This window comes from Macroventuria anomochaeta, assembly GCF_010093625.1.
Source record: "Macroventuria anomochaeta strain CBS 525.71 unplaced genomic scaffold BU25scaffold_21, whole genome shotgun sequence".
In the NCBI taxonomy this organism is placed as follows: Eukaryota; Fungi; Ascomycota; class Dothideomycetes; order Pleosporales; family Didymellaceae; genus Macroventuria; species Macroventuria anomochaeta.
The window spans coordinates 336,019-350,209 of record NW_022985382.1 but is presented as its reverse complement, the minus strand read 5'-3'; the positions used below and the strand labels follow the sequence as shown (position 1 = coordinate 350,209).

At 54.3% G+C, this 14,191-nt stretch overlaps 6 protein-coding genes across 6 annotated transcripts in view; 4 read left to right on the top strand and 2 right to left on the bottom strand.

Moving 5' to 3' along the window:
- Positions 1-213: 213 nt before the first annotated feature.
- Positions 214-1,767, top strand: BU25DRAFT_492170 (uncharacterized protein; the record flags this gene model as incomplete). Its single annotated transcript, XM_033711619.1, has 4 exons — positions 214-321; positions 377-600; positions 649-957; positions 1,011-1,767. The coding sequence occupies 4 exons, from the start codon at positions 214-216 to the stop codon at positions 1,624-1,626; spliced, it is 1,257 nt and encodes a 418-aa protein (XP_033560610.1). The 3' UTR covers positions 1,627-1,767.
- Positions 1,768-1,889: 122 nt separating this feature from the next.
- On the bottom strand, positions 1,890-3,449 carry BU25DRAFT_395178 (COBW domain-containing protein 1). Its single transcript, XM_033704776.1, has 3 exons — positions 3,430-3,449; positions 2,917-3,231; positions 1,890-2,864 (listed from the first exon to the last, which is right to left on the bottom strand). The coding sequence occupies exons 2-3, from the start codon at positions 3,152-3,154 to the stop codon at positions 1,909-1,911; spliced, it is 1,194 nt and encodes a 397-aa protein (XP_033560609.1). The 5' UTR covers positions 3,155-3,231; positions 3,430-3,449; the 3' UTR covers positions 1,890-1,908.
- A 239-nt stretch (positions 3,450-3,688) lies between these two features.
- On the top strand, positions 3,689-5,290 carry BU25DRAFT_459543 (Mob1/phocein; the record flags this gene model as incomplete). Its single annotated transcript, XM_033710287.1, has 2 exons — positions 3,689-3,880; positions 3,941-5,290. 2 exons carry the CDS (start codon positions 3,689-3,691, stop codon positions 5,288-5,290), a joined length of 1,542 nt encoding a protein of 513 aa, XP_033560608.1.
- Positions 5,291-6,483: 1,193 nt separating this feature from the next.
- BU25DRAFT_395172 (uncharacterized protein) lies at positions 6,484-10,182 on the top strand (the record flags this gene model as incomplete). The annotated part of the gene is made up of 4 exons (XM_033704775.1): positions 6,484-7,186; positions 7,257-7,302; positions 7,350-7,942; positions 7,997-10,182. The coding sequence occupies exons 1-4, from the start codon at positions 6,886-6,888 to the stop codon at positions 10,180-10,182; spliced, it is 3,126 nt and encodes a 1,041-aa protein (XP_033560607.1). The 5' UTR covers positions 6,484-6,885.
- A 1,013-nt stretch (positions 10,183-11,195) lies between these two features.
- Positions 11,196-11,396, bottom strand: BU25DRAFT_343559 (uncharacterized protein; the record flags this gene model as incomplete). The annotated part of the gene is made up of 1 exon (XM_033702963.1): positions 11,196-11,396. A coding segment is annotated over one exon (201 nt), but the record flags the coding sequence as incomplete, so codon positions are not given.
- A 260-nt stretch (positions 11,397-11,656) lies between these two features.
- BU25DRAFT_98069 (kinesin light chain 1) overlaps positions 11,657-14,191 on the top strand; it is a 4,051-nt gene continuing 1,516 nt past the window's right edge. Inside the window, exons 1-2 of the mRNA XM_033712294.1 lie at positions 11,657-12,705; positions 12,760-14,165. Coding sequence (XP_033560605.1) covers positions 11,931-12,705; positions 12,760-14,165 — 2,181 coding nt within the window. The 5' untranslated portion in view covers positions 11,657-11,930. The remainder of the gene's footprint in view (positions 12,706-12,759; positions 14,166-14,191) is intronic.

The window sequence follows — 14,191 nt, the reverse complement described above, 5'->3', positions numbered from 1 at the left end:
AGTAGTCGTAGCCACTCAATATCCCCTTGTTTGTTTTCTGGTCATGTTACGTGTGCTCAATTGCCTCAAGTGATGCTGGCCCATAACCCAGCAAGTAGGTGCCTTAGATTGGAGAGAGTTTCGCTACCAAAGACCCTTGAAGGGGAGGCACCCTGAGTGCTTCTTCTCTTCCTCCTCAATATTTCTTTAGCTTCAACTCTCGATCACACCACCATGGCGCTTCCTTCGATTGTGAAGTATCCCTTCTCCAAGCTGTATCGATTCGGCAAACTCATGCTTGATGCCAAATCAACAAAATGGCCTGGTATGTCTCGCGCAGGCGTAAGTTCACAACTCATAAAGTCTCCTTCAAAATGCGTACTAAGACACGAGATAGATATACATGCTAAATGCCGCGCTACTTCTCAGCATCGCCCAAATATCCCTCCATCTCTGGCTAGCCGTCACTCTGGCAAACCTACCTGCTGAAGCACAGGGATGTTATGAAGGAAATGGTCTCACTGGCTTCCCTATGACCAATGAGAAGACCTACCGCCCTGTCACTTACGCAAACATCCGTGGCAAGGAAGCACTGAGCATTGGTGCCAATCCTTCAACTGCGTAAGTCCTCCTTCAACATCCCACTGAAACACGGCTGAAAGAACCAAGCACGTTCGTATTCGCGACGGTTTTGCCCTTCATAGTCTTCATTCTGCTATGCATGACTGTCGGCCTTCACTTTTCGAGAAGGGGAATGTCGAACAGATATGGAGTACTCCTCGGTTGTGTCTTGTTTTTGGGCTACTTGGGCACTACGGGCGCAAGTGCGTTTCTGAACATCGACACCGACGATGTCAGGACGGATTATGAGTGGTGTTGGGTAGATCATGTGCAGATGGTTCCGCTTGCAGCAGCAAGAGAAACCAGATTCGGAGTCCGAACCGCTATCAGTGCGCTGATGGGTGTTGAGGTCGCATGGTAAGTTCATCTCTGCGAGAACCACCACAGTGCCCCGTGCTGACATGGTCTAGTGCAACCCTATACATCTTCGCTTCGTTCTACGCCGCTCGCACCAACGCGAAAAGCACGAGGGCGATGGGTAGGAGACTGCAGGACCTAAGTCCAGACGGCATACGCATCGACGTCAATGCGCCTCCCCGTCCTCCTCACGACGATGAAGAGAACATCGCAGTCTCCGACATGCCTGCACAGGATCCTTTCGATGATACCAACGCAGTGACGACCTCCAACGGCAAGAGCATAGATTCAATTGATACTTACACACCCTCCGGACACCCCTTCACCGACCCCGAGCACCGTTCCAGTCCGCATGTCAACAGCAAAGGGCAGGAATTTAACGGGCCGGTTACTTCTAGGCGTGGAGATCTAGAATTTGCGACAGAGGGAGGTAGTATACGGCACTCGCCTCTTTCTCCTCAGGACATCGTCGATGACAGGTCCACCGAAGACTTGCGGACTGGTGGAGTGGGCAATCTGAGTGTTATCGAAGAAGAAGGTACCATAGGTGGTTCTGCTTCGGACAAGGAGACAGGGGAGGCAGTCAGTCCCTTTGAGGATGATGCTCAGGTAGAAGACGCTCGGAGGCAGTCTGTCCCTTTGAATTTGGCGCCTGGGTGGAGCGAGTGAGTAGGGACGCTGTTGAGGGGAACATGGAGCAGGGTACTGGTAGCGTTGCCACTGAGAAAGTGGCGGAGGTCAGTGGAAGAACAGGCGACGCTCCCTCGGAACTGCAGACCAGCTAGAGGTTTAAGAGGAGAGCAAAGGGTGTCGAAGGCCTCCAGGGCCGGATCTGCAAGTGTTGAAGTCGGAGACAGCATGGCTGCAGTCTGCACCAGGCTGGGTGTAACATAATGAGATCGCTGCTCTTTGGAGCTGAGTTCAATGGGCCTGTTTCCACAGTCGTCGTTACTACGAGGCTAACATCTGGCTTAAGCTCTTTCTGAAGCCCTCTTGACCCACACCTCTCCCGATGAGCACCAACTTCGCTTCATCGCCTTCTCGTACTGGATCTTTGGCTTCGTTGATATCGTATAGATTCCTCACACCTTGCAATAACAGCACCCTCCCGTCCGTGATCGGAATTCTGCCTTTCAGCCGATGAACCTCGAAGCTTTCGTGGGGTGTGTCGTTCGGCAACGTCTCCTCCCACAATATCGTCCGCAGGAACAAATCGAACTTGTCCACCTGCTCAGGTGTCAAAGCCGGAAATGAGATCGTCGACGTCGTAATTGTAGCATCCAAATGACTATGTCCCTTGCTAGCGAATGTCAGATCATCGGCCGTGACATCCGCATACGCATTGATGTCCAGTATAAACCCCTCTAACTGCGGAACCTCGCTTTTCGTCGTAGTCTTGATGCGCGTAAGACCGTTGATAGAGCGTATACGCTCAACCACCTTTTCCAACTCCTCTGGGGTAACGAGATCCGTTTTGTTGATTAGTATAACATCTGCGTGGCTGATCTGGAGATGTGCCGTTGTAAGGAGTGGCCCATCGTGGTCATGATCATGCTCATGCCTCCTCTTCTCAACTTCTTCCTCACCATCACCGTACCCTTCATCCAAGCTCTTCAATACGTTCTTCGCGTCGACAAGCGTCACGATGCCGTCGAGGAAGATGGTGCTACCTAGCCCGTCGTCGAGCCAGAAGGTTGGTGCGAGGTTACCTGGGTCCGCGAGCCCGGTGGTTTCGAGCAGGATGTAGTCGAAGAGACCGCCTTGATCCATTAGGTTCTCGATGGCGGCAACGCCGACGTCTTTCGCTGAGCAGCATATGCAGCCGTTTGCGAGGGGCACGAAGGGCGGGGGTTTGGCGGTTGTGGAGTTGGAGTCGGATACTGTGAGTTGTTTTTCGATGTCGATTGCTGGTGCACTTTTAGCCAACGACCTTGAGCAGTAGCTTGTTTTGCTACGTACAGTCACCGAATTCGTTCAGAATGACGGCAATCTTCTTGCCGTGCTGCGCGGTGAGGATGTAGTTCAGCAAAGTGGTTTTGCCGGCACCCAGGTACCCCGTCACTATGGTGAGCGGGACTTTCGTTGTGGGAAGAGCATTGGGGTCTTGAACAAGAGTTGGGACCTCGTCGTCGTCCTGAACTGCTACTTTCGGTTCGACGAGAACTGGCACCTCATCGTCTGATCCTTCGATATCCATAACTCTTTTGATGTTTCTGTTTGAGGCCAATTGATGAGGGTGTCACAAGGGGAGGTTTTACTTAGAGCACGAGTCAACTGTAGTCCAAGTTAGTCTTATAGGTCGAACGATTGTAGAAAGACGACAGAAAAATGAAGACAAATGTGAGTGGTACTTCGAAGTTCAAAGATATGAAGATCAACTCCGGACATTGAGGGCAGAGTTACGGTGTTGGTAGAAAGCAGTCTTAATTCAAACCACAAAGATTACAATAAGCTCTTAGTTGATTCACCTACCTCACAGAGATTTGAATGGCTATTGAAAGAGTGTAGGGGAGTGACGTATTGTTCTAGAAAGAAACCTTTGGAGGGCCCCATCGTGGCTAACTTGCTCTGAGCTAGCGCCGCGGGGAGAAGCGACGACAGGGCTGTCCCTGCTCTGCATCACAAGCTCGTGCTGGAAACTTGACAGCTCACCACCACACGCCCAACCTTCGCCCTCCGCCCCGCCTCTATTGCTACGGACACCGGCAATTCTTATATGGTCGCGACAGCAATGGCATCGCCAGCTTCTCCCCGCCTGCCTAGTCCCCCACCGATTGCCGAAGACCAGCTGTCGCCCGTGCCAGCCTCTCCCGAGCAGCAGAAGTTCTTCAGCAATCTCGATCATGCTGCTGCGCGACGGATACGGCCAGGAACGAAGGCGGAGGACATGGCAGAGGGTCCACCGCTGGTAGAGCTGTCAGAGGTGCGCGCCTGCAATAGTACACGGACATGTCAGGAGAGCACCTGCTAAGAAGATGCGCAGATCGACTCGGCCTTCCAGCTCACCGAGCACCTCAAAGCCCTACACAACTTCCTCACACACCCAATAGGCTCGAACAGCAAGATTCCAGTGGACAAGGAGATGGCTCTCAAGCTGGCACAGCCGCCAGAGAACGTGGACAAGACGTTGTGGCTGTACGAGCTGTGCCGGTTCCTCACCCAGAAGGTCAACTCGATCATCGTCGCCCTCTTCTCCGACACACCGCCGTGCTCCTCGATCACGTGCCCTGAGATGCGTGCGTCTGAGTGGCAGTACCTCTGCGCTGTGCACGACCCGCCCAAGTCCTGTTGCGCCATCGACTACTGCTGCCATACGCTCGATTGGGCTGCGAACACACTCACATCGCCGAAACACTTCCCCTCGCGACTTGCTCTCGGCACCGACCAGTCTACACAGCACTCGCAGATACGGCAGTTGACCAACATCTTCAGACGAGTGTATAGAATATTCGCGCACGCGTGGTTCCAGCACCGAGAAATGTTTTGGAAGGTAGAGGGAGACACAGGGCTGTACATCTTCTTCAAGACCGTCTGCGATGTCTACGGTCTAATCCCCGAGGACAACTACACCATTTCTCCAGAGGCTGAAGGTATCGAGCTTCCTACAGAAAATATATCCTCGATACCACCCTTGATCCTGAAGCGCGAGCCATCTGATTCTGGGCCACAAGAGAAGGAGAGCTCTGGAATCATTGAGGGGCTCTCAGAGCACACAATTTCCACTGCAGGGACAACGAAGCGGCACCGACATTCGCCTTCTGTGGGCGCAACGTCTGTCACAACGGTGGTGGAAGAGGCTGAAGAGGAGGAGGCCCAGTCGGCAAAGGAAGTCTCGAGACCTGTCACACAAACCTTCGAGTCAACCCCAGAGGAGGCCGAGGAGGCCGAGGAGGCCGAAGCTGAGCAGCCTGAAGAGACCACGGAAGCCGAGACCGAGCCTGAAGCTGCCGAAGAATTAGCCTCACAAGACTCCCACGCTGCTGATGAGGCCGAAAAAGCAAGCACCGAGAGCAAGGACGAAGCGGACGCTGAGGCTGAGGTTGAGGCTGAGGTTGAGGCTGAGGTTGAGGATGAGGCTGAGGCTAAGAATGAAGAAAGCCCAGACGAGGAGCCTGCGGTGAAGGAAGAGTCTGCTTCATCAGGATTCCTAGAACTGGCCCCAGAGGAACACAAGACCACCAACGATGAAAACGAGAAGCCTGCAGAATCGACGGAGAAGCCGGAGAAGAAGGATGCAGACGCGGTAAAGGACGAAACTGCCTCAGAAAGAGCCGATGAAGCTGATAAGGCTGACAAGGCTGACGACTCCAAGGAGAAGAAGGCAGATGCATGATGACGATCCTACGATGCGTAACGAACAGCCTGCATTGCGGAAGATGCATGGCTTTTGAACTTTCTTCTAATGTGTATTCATAGCCTCGCATCGCACGACGATGCGGATTTGGCGGCCGTCGATATCATCAATTGTAATGAACAACGCCATCATCTCGCCTTCGGATACAAGACGCAGTAGCAAGGATGCAGTGAATTGATAGCGTCATGTTATCTCCGTGGAGTATGGAGGCTGGTTGCTGGAGGCTGACACGCATGCAGGCAAGCGAGAATTGCAACATGTCAAAAGCAAAGTGCCCAGTCCAGACCTGGGGTAGGCTATTGGGCGCAAGGCAGACGTGAACTTTAAACGACCAATGACAAGCAGAAGAGTGCTAGCACGTGTGATGGAATGCTAGGTTCAGTGGTTTGAGACGGAGTTGGGCTCTGCACTATCTGGAAGATTAAGCAAAAAGAAACACAAATGGTCAGGTCGGAAACAGAGGCCTGTCTCGAGAACTTTACGCATGCATGCAACACGGGCCGCAATGGCTCTTGATTGGGACAGGCAAAAAGATCAAGGCTGACAGTTGAAGGCGCTGAGACACCAGCAGCCCAACTGTGCACATTCCTGCTCAGTACGCTGCAGCCATGTGCGTGACAGGCACGCGTTCAAATTCAACGCTATCGAAAGCACAAGAGCAGCCATCAATGTCGAAATGTTCAGATGTTGTTGTTTCAAGCTTCATTACGAGATGTCTTCTCCCTAGTCAATCATAGCGCAAGGAGCGATCGTTCCTGCCTTGAGAGCACACCCCACGCAAAGCGAAGAACCTACGCCCAGACGCTTTCTCCGCATTTTGGTGCCATGTCTCATGCAGCCCGCCGCAAACTCGAGGCCTGAGTCGCGCAAGCACCTTGCAGCGCATCTCGTCTGCATGTTAATGGAATGCTTGCGGCGGCTTCCACGATTTGGGGCCTTCGCTGCACGCCGATATTCGTTGCACGCTGATGTTCGTTGCACGCTGATGTTCGTTGCTACCCCTCAGTTCCCGCGGGCTCTGCGCGTTGCGTGGTCAGGTCCCTTATCGGCGGCTACTGCGGGACTCTACTCGGCTCGTCGCTCGGTCACGCACCGACTCCCATCGCGTTCCCGCTCGCTGACAGTGACCCGGCGCCGGACGCACGCCATGTCTCTTGACTCCTGCCTGTGCTGCCCACACCAGTCCCTCTCCCCCCACGCCCCCAGGTAGGATCTCGAACAAGCTTCGTGCAGTTGGTTGTGGTTGTGGTGGTCCCGCCTCCACAGTAGCCCGTCGACCCTCTGCAGATCACTGTATAGTTACACGACGCACCCCTCGTCGCGTCGTTGCATCTCGCCTCGATTGAGCCCACTTTGCTGTCTGCCCTTTCTAGTCGCCCCTCAATTCACACCAGCCGTTCTGCCTCATAGTCTCCGAAGGCCCACCCGCGAAGCATGCTCTCCGACCTCCCCACGCTTCAGCAGCCTTGACCAAACACCGACTCCCTTGGAAAAGCGGACACGCGACCGTGCAACACAGCCCACTTTTTCCCCAGAGCCGCACATAGCTTCCCCGCCGCAGACACGAGTCGCCTATGGCGCAGGTCTTGCAGATGCAAGCCGCGCCCGAGCTGGGGAAGACCCAATTCGAACAGAAGATGGAGGCAACCAGCGACCGAGAGCCGCCCACACCAGCGTCACCAGACAGCGGAGAGGCGCGAGGGCGTCGCCGTGATAGAGAGGATTCGGGCGAGGATGGCGCAGATGGCGAGCCAGGAGGCTCGAGGAAGAGGAGGAGAAGCAGGAAAGGGCTCGACAAGAAGTTTGAGTGCCCACATGAGGGCTGCGGGAAGAGCTACTCGCGGGCTGAGCATCTGTACAGACACCAGCTGAACCGTACGTCGCTAGTATACACAGCTACAGATGCTGCAGGTGGTCAGGACGTCCAGAGACTGACGCGCTGCAGACAACCCCAAGCAAATCTACAACTGTGATTTCCCAGACTGCCACAGGTAAACTCCTCGAACCCAAAGATCCCAGGCTCGTACTGACTTCATAGGTCTTTCGTCCGCCAGGACCTCTGCGCACGCCACAAGGAACGCCATACTGCACGTGGCAGCCAGCTTCTTCGCAAAGACACCTTCAACCTGCACAACTTGAACCCAATCGTTACCGCAGCGCTTGGTGGGAAGAACACTCCAGGCGCGAAGCCACTCAGCGCAAAGGGTGGACAGCAACTGCAGTCACCACCGTCGGCAGTATCGAGCACTGCGACAGGAGGCCAGATGTCACCTCCCTTTCAGTCTCCCGCTCCGAGCAGACAAGACTCACTGAACAGAATAGGAAGCGTAGGGAGCGAAGATGCGTACCGTAGTGGCCCTGACACTAAGCCTTATGAAATGCAGGCCCACGGCTCCAGTAGCTTCGCACCACCACCGCGTCCAGCCGCATTGAGTAACTACAGTGGGGGTCGAAATTCGCTCCACAACTCCCCACATGTGGGTAACAACAACTTTCAACGGCCCGAGTTGCGCGCATCAACGTCAAATCTCTCATCATATGGTACAGCCAGCTCGCCATACAACTCAGCAGTCACGCCCACCCAGTCATACACTCCTTCGGCGGCGCCGACAACCTACCAAAATAGCTCAAGTGGGTTTCAGTCCCAACAAAACTTTCCTCCTTTCCCTTCCTTACCTCCGCCAGAATACCCTCAACCGACAGGCACACCTGTCTCGCAAAGTCAAGATAGCCAGTACTACAACGGTACTTCCGGACAAGCACCAATGAACGGTGTCGAGTCGACTGCGCAGCTAGTGAATGGTGTTACAGACGCGATTATGGACCAAACACCATCGTATGCAATTCCTATGTTTGGTGGAGAAGGCTACAGCCGGTCTCCGTTCGCCATGGCCGACGACTTCGCTGCGTGGCTGTTCAATGATAATCAGTCCATGCCTGGGGGTGGCTCGCCGATGGCCTACGCAGGCGGAGTAGTGCCCGCAACCGGAGGCTCAGCTTCCATTGGCCCCTTGCAAGCACCCTACTTCAACTACGATCCTACGGTTGCAGGCTACATGAACAACCAGCCTCCTCCAGCCAACCCAATGGCTGTACACGCAATGTTGGACACCTCTTTACCGGAAATAGCATTGTCCGAGGAGAAGCGCAGAGACTTGATCGACCTCATCATTGGACGTTTTAACGAGACTGACCATGCGCCTGTCAAGAAACAGAAAGAAGACATCCTTGAGGGCAATAAGGACGACGATCATCATGTTCTCAGCTTACACATGATGCAGACCTACATCAGCTCTTACTGGAGACACTTCCATCCTCAGCTTCCAATCCTACACAAGCCCACCTTCAATGCAAGCACTTGTCCTGATCTTCTACTGCTTGCCATCATGTGCCTTGGCGCATCATGTCTTGAGAAGACGTATGGCCACGAGATGACACAAGCTTGCGCCAATCTGGCGAATTTCATGGCATGGCACCTGCGCTGGGAGATGTTCATGGATGCAGACTTCCGACCACCAGCTAAGCTTTGGATCTTCCAAGGTTTGCTATTGCTGGAGTCTTTCGAGAAGATGTACAGTACTCGGCCGCTGCACGAGCGAGCACACATTCACCACGCCACAACGTTGACATTGATGAGGAGAGGCAGCTCTCTTATTGGAAGATCAGCAATGGACTCACCCCCAAGTAACAAGGACGGCAGGGGCAGCTCACAGGGTGGCATTGACACACCAGACGAATGGTGGAAGCACTGGATCACGAACGAGGCTACTAGGAGAGCAGCGTTTGCGGCTTTCGTCATGGACAGTATACACGCTACCATGTTTGGCCACAGCGCAGTGATGGTCGCTCATGAGATGCGTCTGCCATTGCCCTGCGACGAAGCTCTGTGGTCTGCAACAAGCAGTAGCGAAGTTGGCCGTGTCGAGGCAAGCTTACACTCAAATGGTATTAAGCAGACTTCCTTCTTGGATGGTCTCAAGAAGACACTAAATGGCCAGACCGTACGAACCAACTCGTTCGGACGCACAATCTTGATGGCTGGTCTGCTCAGTGTATCATGGCACATGAACCAACGAGACCTCCAAGTCAGCTCGCTCGGCGTCACACAGGCTCTTGGTGGCCGCGACAAGTGGCGAGGATCCTTGACCCGCGCTTTCGACTTCTGGAAGCAAGACTTCGACAGCTCACTCGCGCGCCCAAACGACCTCTCTGCACCCAACGCATACACCTACTCCAATGGCGTAGACGACGACAACGTCTTCGAAGCACGCACCGTCCTCCACCACCTAGCGCACATGGCGATGCACGTCGACATTGTCGACTGCCAAATCTACGCCGGCGCACCCCGCCTCCTCGGCCGCTCCATCACCCCCCAAGACTACAACGGCGCCCAGCGCCGCATGAAAGAGGTCTGGGCCCCGACCGCGCGAGCTCGAGATGCGACCTTCTACGCCCTCCGCTTCCTCTCCAACGTCATTGTCTCGGGACACCATAGCCTCAACCAGTCCGCCGGACTTTCCATTAGCTACTCCGCGCGTGACGACGTGCTGCTCAATCGCCCTTGGGTCCTGTACTTTGCCACTCTCATCGTATGGTCATACGGCTTTGCGCTCGATGGGCCGATAAAGCAGCCCTACCAGCTCAGCACGTATGATGAGAAGGTCAGGGATATGAGCGGCTACCTCAAGCGTGTTGGGGGCGTGAGGGCGCCGGATGATCTGGCCAAGTTGAGCGATCGGAATGCGTGTCTCGGGTTACTGATTATTATGAGGGATATGTTTAAGAAGACGAGGTGGGAGTTGTTGCATGAGGCGAGTACGCTGTTGACGAAGTGTATTGAGATGCTTGTCCCTGGTGCTGGGGGGATGTAAGGAAGACATGTCGACCTTACTGCAAGGTTTTATCTTATTTTGTTTGTTGTGTCTTAGGGAAGCAAGCGCTGGAGTTCTGGTCAACTATGTTGGAACGTATCAACAGTACGCAGATACTGTTTAGGTGCTTTATACCCAGGCGTGGTGAGCTTTCTTCACGTACATTGAGATAGCTCGTATCGAATGCTATTATTTGCATCGTCGGGTGGGCGCTCCTTCTCCTAATATTCATCAATTGAGAATTGGCCCCCACGCTTTCTCCAGGGTATGCGGGCGCTCCTTCCGGCCTCACGTGCAGGCAAGCCCCCACCCAGCAACTGCCAACGCAGCCTTGCCAGGTGCAGTGTGAGGCATCTTCTGGGAGTGAGCACTGTAAACTCTCGCAGAACAGTTCGACCCAACCACGAGGCCTCCATCCCTCAGGATGCACAACCAGTATCGAGATGCTACACGCCAGCTCCTTTACCTTCCACCCTTGACACCACACCCTGACGATGTGCACGAGATTGTCATCGATCAAGCATACGGTCTGGAAAGCACCTGTGAGTCGCCACTGACAAGACACCGCGAGATCAAGACCGGCTTATCACCTGGCTTGCTTTGCAATCTATGTCGCAGCATTCTCGACAAGACTGGGAGCTTCAGCAGTATTAGAACGCCTGCCTCGGTCAATCGTGGCTATGTGGACTTTGAAGATGTTGCAGAACCCGCTGTATATTGCTCTTGTTGTCGGTATATTTTGAGAGCTAGAGAGCTTGCCAGACAACAAGTTCACCCTGCGGAGACAAGAACATGTGAGAGGCCTACGTCGTTCCACCTGTAGATTTACATAGAAAATTGCCTTTAGCAGTACGCCGGCAGAGCGAGTTGTTTCCCTGCATAGCGGTATTATGCTGAAATGCATATCCTGCCAGCCGGGTAGTTTGCGGCATTGAAAATGAGCAATCAGACGTGCTTCAACTACTCTTCATGGCTATGCAATGGCCCCACTGCCTAGTAAATCTCTTTGGGACCTAAGGTTGCACCCCGTCTTTATTCACAACTCTCCTCGCATCCTCATCTCTCCTCCCCTCTACAGCATCCCTGATCGATTCACCACTTAAGTGCAGCTCTCTCGCCCAAATCTTTCTCATAAACTCTGGCCCCATCCCACCCAACCCCGTCGCCAAAAAGCCAAGACTAATACCAAACACCTCCATACCGTCCGGCTCCAGCGCCCTCACTCAGTCTAGCATCATCATGTTCAACGCTGTCTTGCTGCTGCGGTACGCGACTTAGCTGGGGGTGAACGGCTTTTGCCAGCTGGGTTTGCTGGATTCGCGAATTGCGGCGTATATCTTGCCCGAGGATGCGGTTGTTAGGGAGGACAGGCCTGATGTTGCGAAGACCCTAATTCAGCGCTATGCCCACCTAAGCCTTGCAGTCTGTTGTGGCGTGCGGCAGTGAGCTTCAGAAGCGCTTTGGAGGCCTGTTCGCTAACTGGCGATCCTGGTTGGGCTTCGGGAGCGAGCGCGGACTCGCTGAGCCCCGCGCATGGAGCTGGTGGTTAGGTACACAGCCCCAAGCATTCAGCGAGCGCCAGATTGCAGCCTGCTTGACCCGTTCCGCGCGGATGCACGACACTTGCCCTAGACGACAGACATTCACTCTTGTTCTGCACTTCTGGATCTTCTACCGTCGTACGCTTGCATCGTGATTGTCTAAACTGGGCTAACGTTCATCGCTCGGAGAGAACATGAGCCGCGACGATGCGTCTTCTAAAGCGCTTGCAGAGCGGCGGCTTTGAGCTGGTGTCTCTAAGCAATGACGACCCTCCCCGGTACGCTATCCTCTCGCACACTTGGACTGAGGGTCAAGAAGTGACGTACAACGAGCTGGTGGCGGGTACAAGCAAAGACAAGACTGGCTACGATAAGATACGGTTCTGCGGCGATCGAGCTGCAGCGGACGGCTTCGACTACTTTTGGGTCGATACCTGCTGCATCGACAAGTCTACCAGCGATGAGCTCAGTACGGCGATCAATTCCATGTTCCGCTGGTACCAGCGTGCATCCAAATGCTACGTGCACCTATCAGATGTGTTCGTGCCAGACGAGATCAGTGACGCCGAAGCCTTCCCCCTAGCGTGGCAGGAAGCCTTTCGACGGAGCCGATGGTTCACGCGAGGCTGGACATTGCAAGAGCTTCTGGCGCCGGCTAGTGTCGAGTTCTTCTGCAAGCAGGGCAAGCGGCTGGGTAGCAGAGTGTCGCTGGAGCGGGAAATCCACGAAATCACCAAGATCCCTATCGCGGCTCTGAGAGGACAAAGCCTCAGCGAGTTCAGCGTCGCGGATCGAATGAGCTGGGCAGCCAGGCGCACGACAACGCTGAAGGAGGATAAAGTGTATTGTCTGTTGGGCATCTTTGGTGTGTTCCTGTCGCTCATATACGGAGAGGGCGAAGCATACGCAACGCTACGGCTGAAGGAGGAGATACAGAAGCGGCAGGGGGGGCGAGGAACCGGCAACTCGCGTAACTTGTCCGGTACGTCCTAACTCAGCAAGGTAGTACATTTCGTACTCAGCTAACAGTACCTAGTCTTCTCGTCACTACCTTTTCCACGAAATGAACTGTTTGTTGGACGAACGGACGAACTCCGATCTCTCGAACAGCACGTCCTCGTCTCTAACACCCACCGGCGGATGACAATATATGGATTGGGAGGATGTGGGAAATCAGCGCTTGCCATCGAGTTTGCATATCGCGTCCTGGCAACGCACGCTAGACTGGTGTTCTGGGTGCCTGCCATCAGTCAGGAGAGCTTCGAACTTGCGTACCGCAAGATCGGAGTCCGCCTCCGCATCCCAGGAATCACTGATGATAATGCAGATGTGAAAAAGCTTGTTCAGGAGACGCTAAGCTCAGAGGGTGTAGACGATTGGCTAATGATCGTCGACAATGCTGATAATCATGAAGTGCTACTTGGCGACACGAACAGCAACTCGAAGTCAACTCGATTAAGCGACTACCTCCCACGCAGCGATAGAGGCGCGGTACTTTTCACGACGCGGAGCAGGAAGATGGCTGGAGTTTTGACGCCGAGCAGCGTCTTAAGGCTGAATGACATGAGCAAGGAGGAAGCTAGACAGCTGCTAACACGACGAACAGCGCAGCAGGCGTTGCGTGACGACGAGGCGGCTGTTGACGAACTGCTGGAGACACTCACATGTCTACCACTTGCTATCGTGCAGGCAGCCGCTTTCATTAACAACAACGATGTGTCTGTAACCGGCTACCTATCCTTGTTTCGAGATACTGGTACACAGATCGAGCTCCTCAACGAGGACTTCGCAGACCCAAGCAGATACGATGAGTTGGACAGCACGATCGCGAAAACGTGGCACATCTCCTTTGATCAGATACGCAAGCAAGACCAGCTTGCTGCAGACTACCTCTCGTTCATGGCATGCATCGGCCGCATCAATATGCCCCAGTCGCTATTACCTCCCGGAGCCTCTTCAGTGCAGCAAGCGAAAGCGCTGGGAACACTGACAGGGTACGCGTTCATCACGGAGCGTCTACATACCGTACAAGAGTCAGACGGAGACAGATTCTTCGACATGCACCGACTGGTGCACATGGCGTCTGTCCGGTGGCTAGATAGACACAATGAGCGGGCAACCTGGGTAGACGCAGCGGTAGCACGGCTTGAAAAGCTAGTACCGTACGGCGGGCATGAGAACAAGGAGGTGTGGACGGCGTACCTGTCGCACGCGGTCCATGTGGCTGGAAGCTACAGTGTAGTAGGCAAAGCAGCCAGCGCTTCGCTTCTGGATCGCGTAGGGCGGTGTCAATCAAGCCTCGGGCAATATTCGGCAGCAAAGACAACGCACGAACAAGTGTTATCGGCGAGAGAGAAAGTGCTTGGGCTTGAGCACCCAGACACGCTGACGAGCATGGGCAATGTAGCGCTAGCACTCAGCAGTCAGGGAAAGTACGCTGAGGCAGAGAAGATGCATCGCGAGACGCT

Excerpts from the sequence above, each read along its gene's own strand:
- BU25DRAFT_395178 (XM_033704776.1), bottom strand. The coding sequence starts at position 3,154 with ATGGATATCGAAGGATCAGACGATGAGGTGCCAGTTCTCGTCGAACCG. Across the intron at positions 2,865-2,916 it reads TCTGAACGAATTCGGTGACT|CAATCGACATCGAAAAACAA; the intron begins GTACGTAGCAAA and ends AAAGTGCACCAG.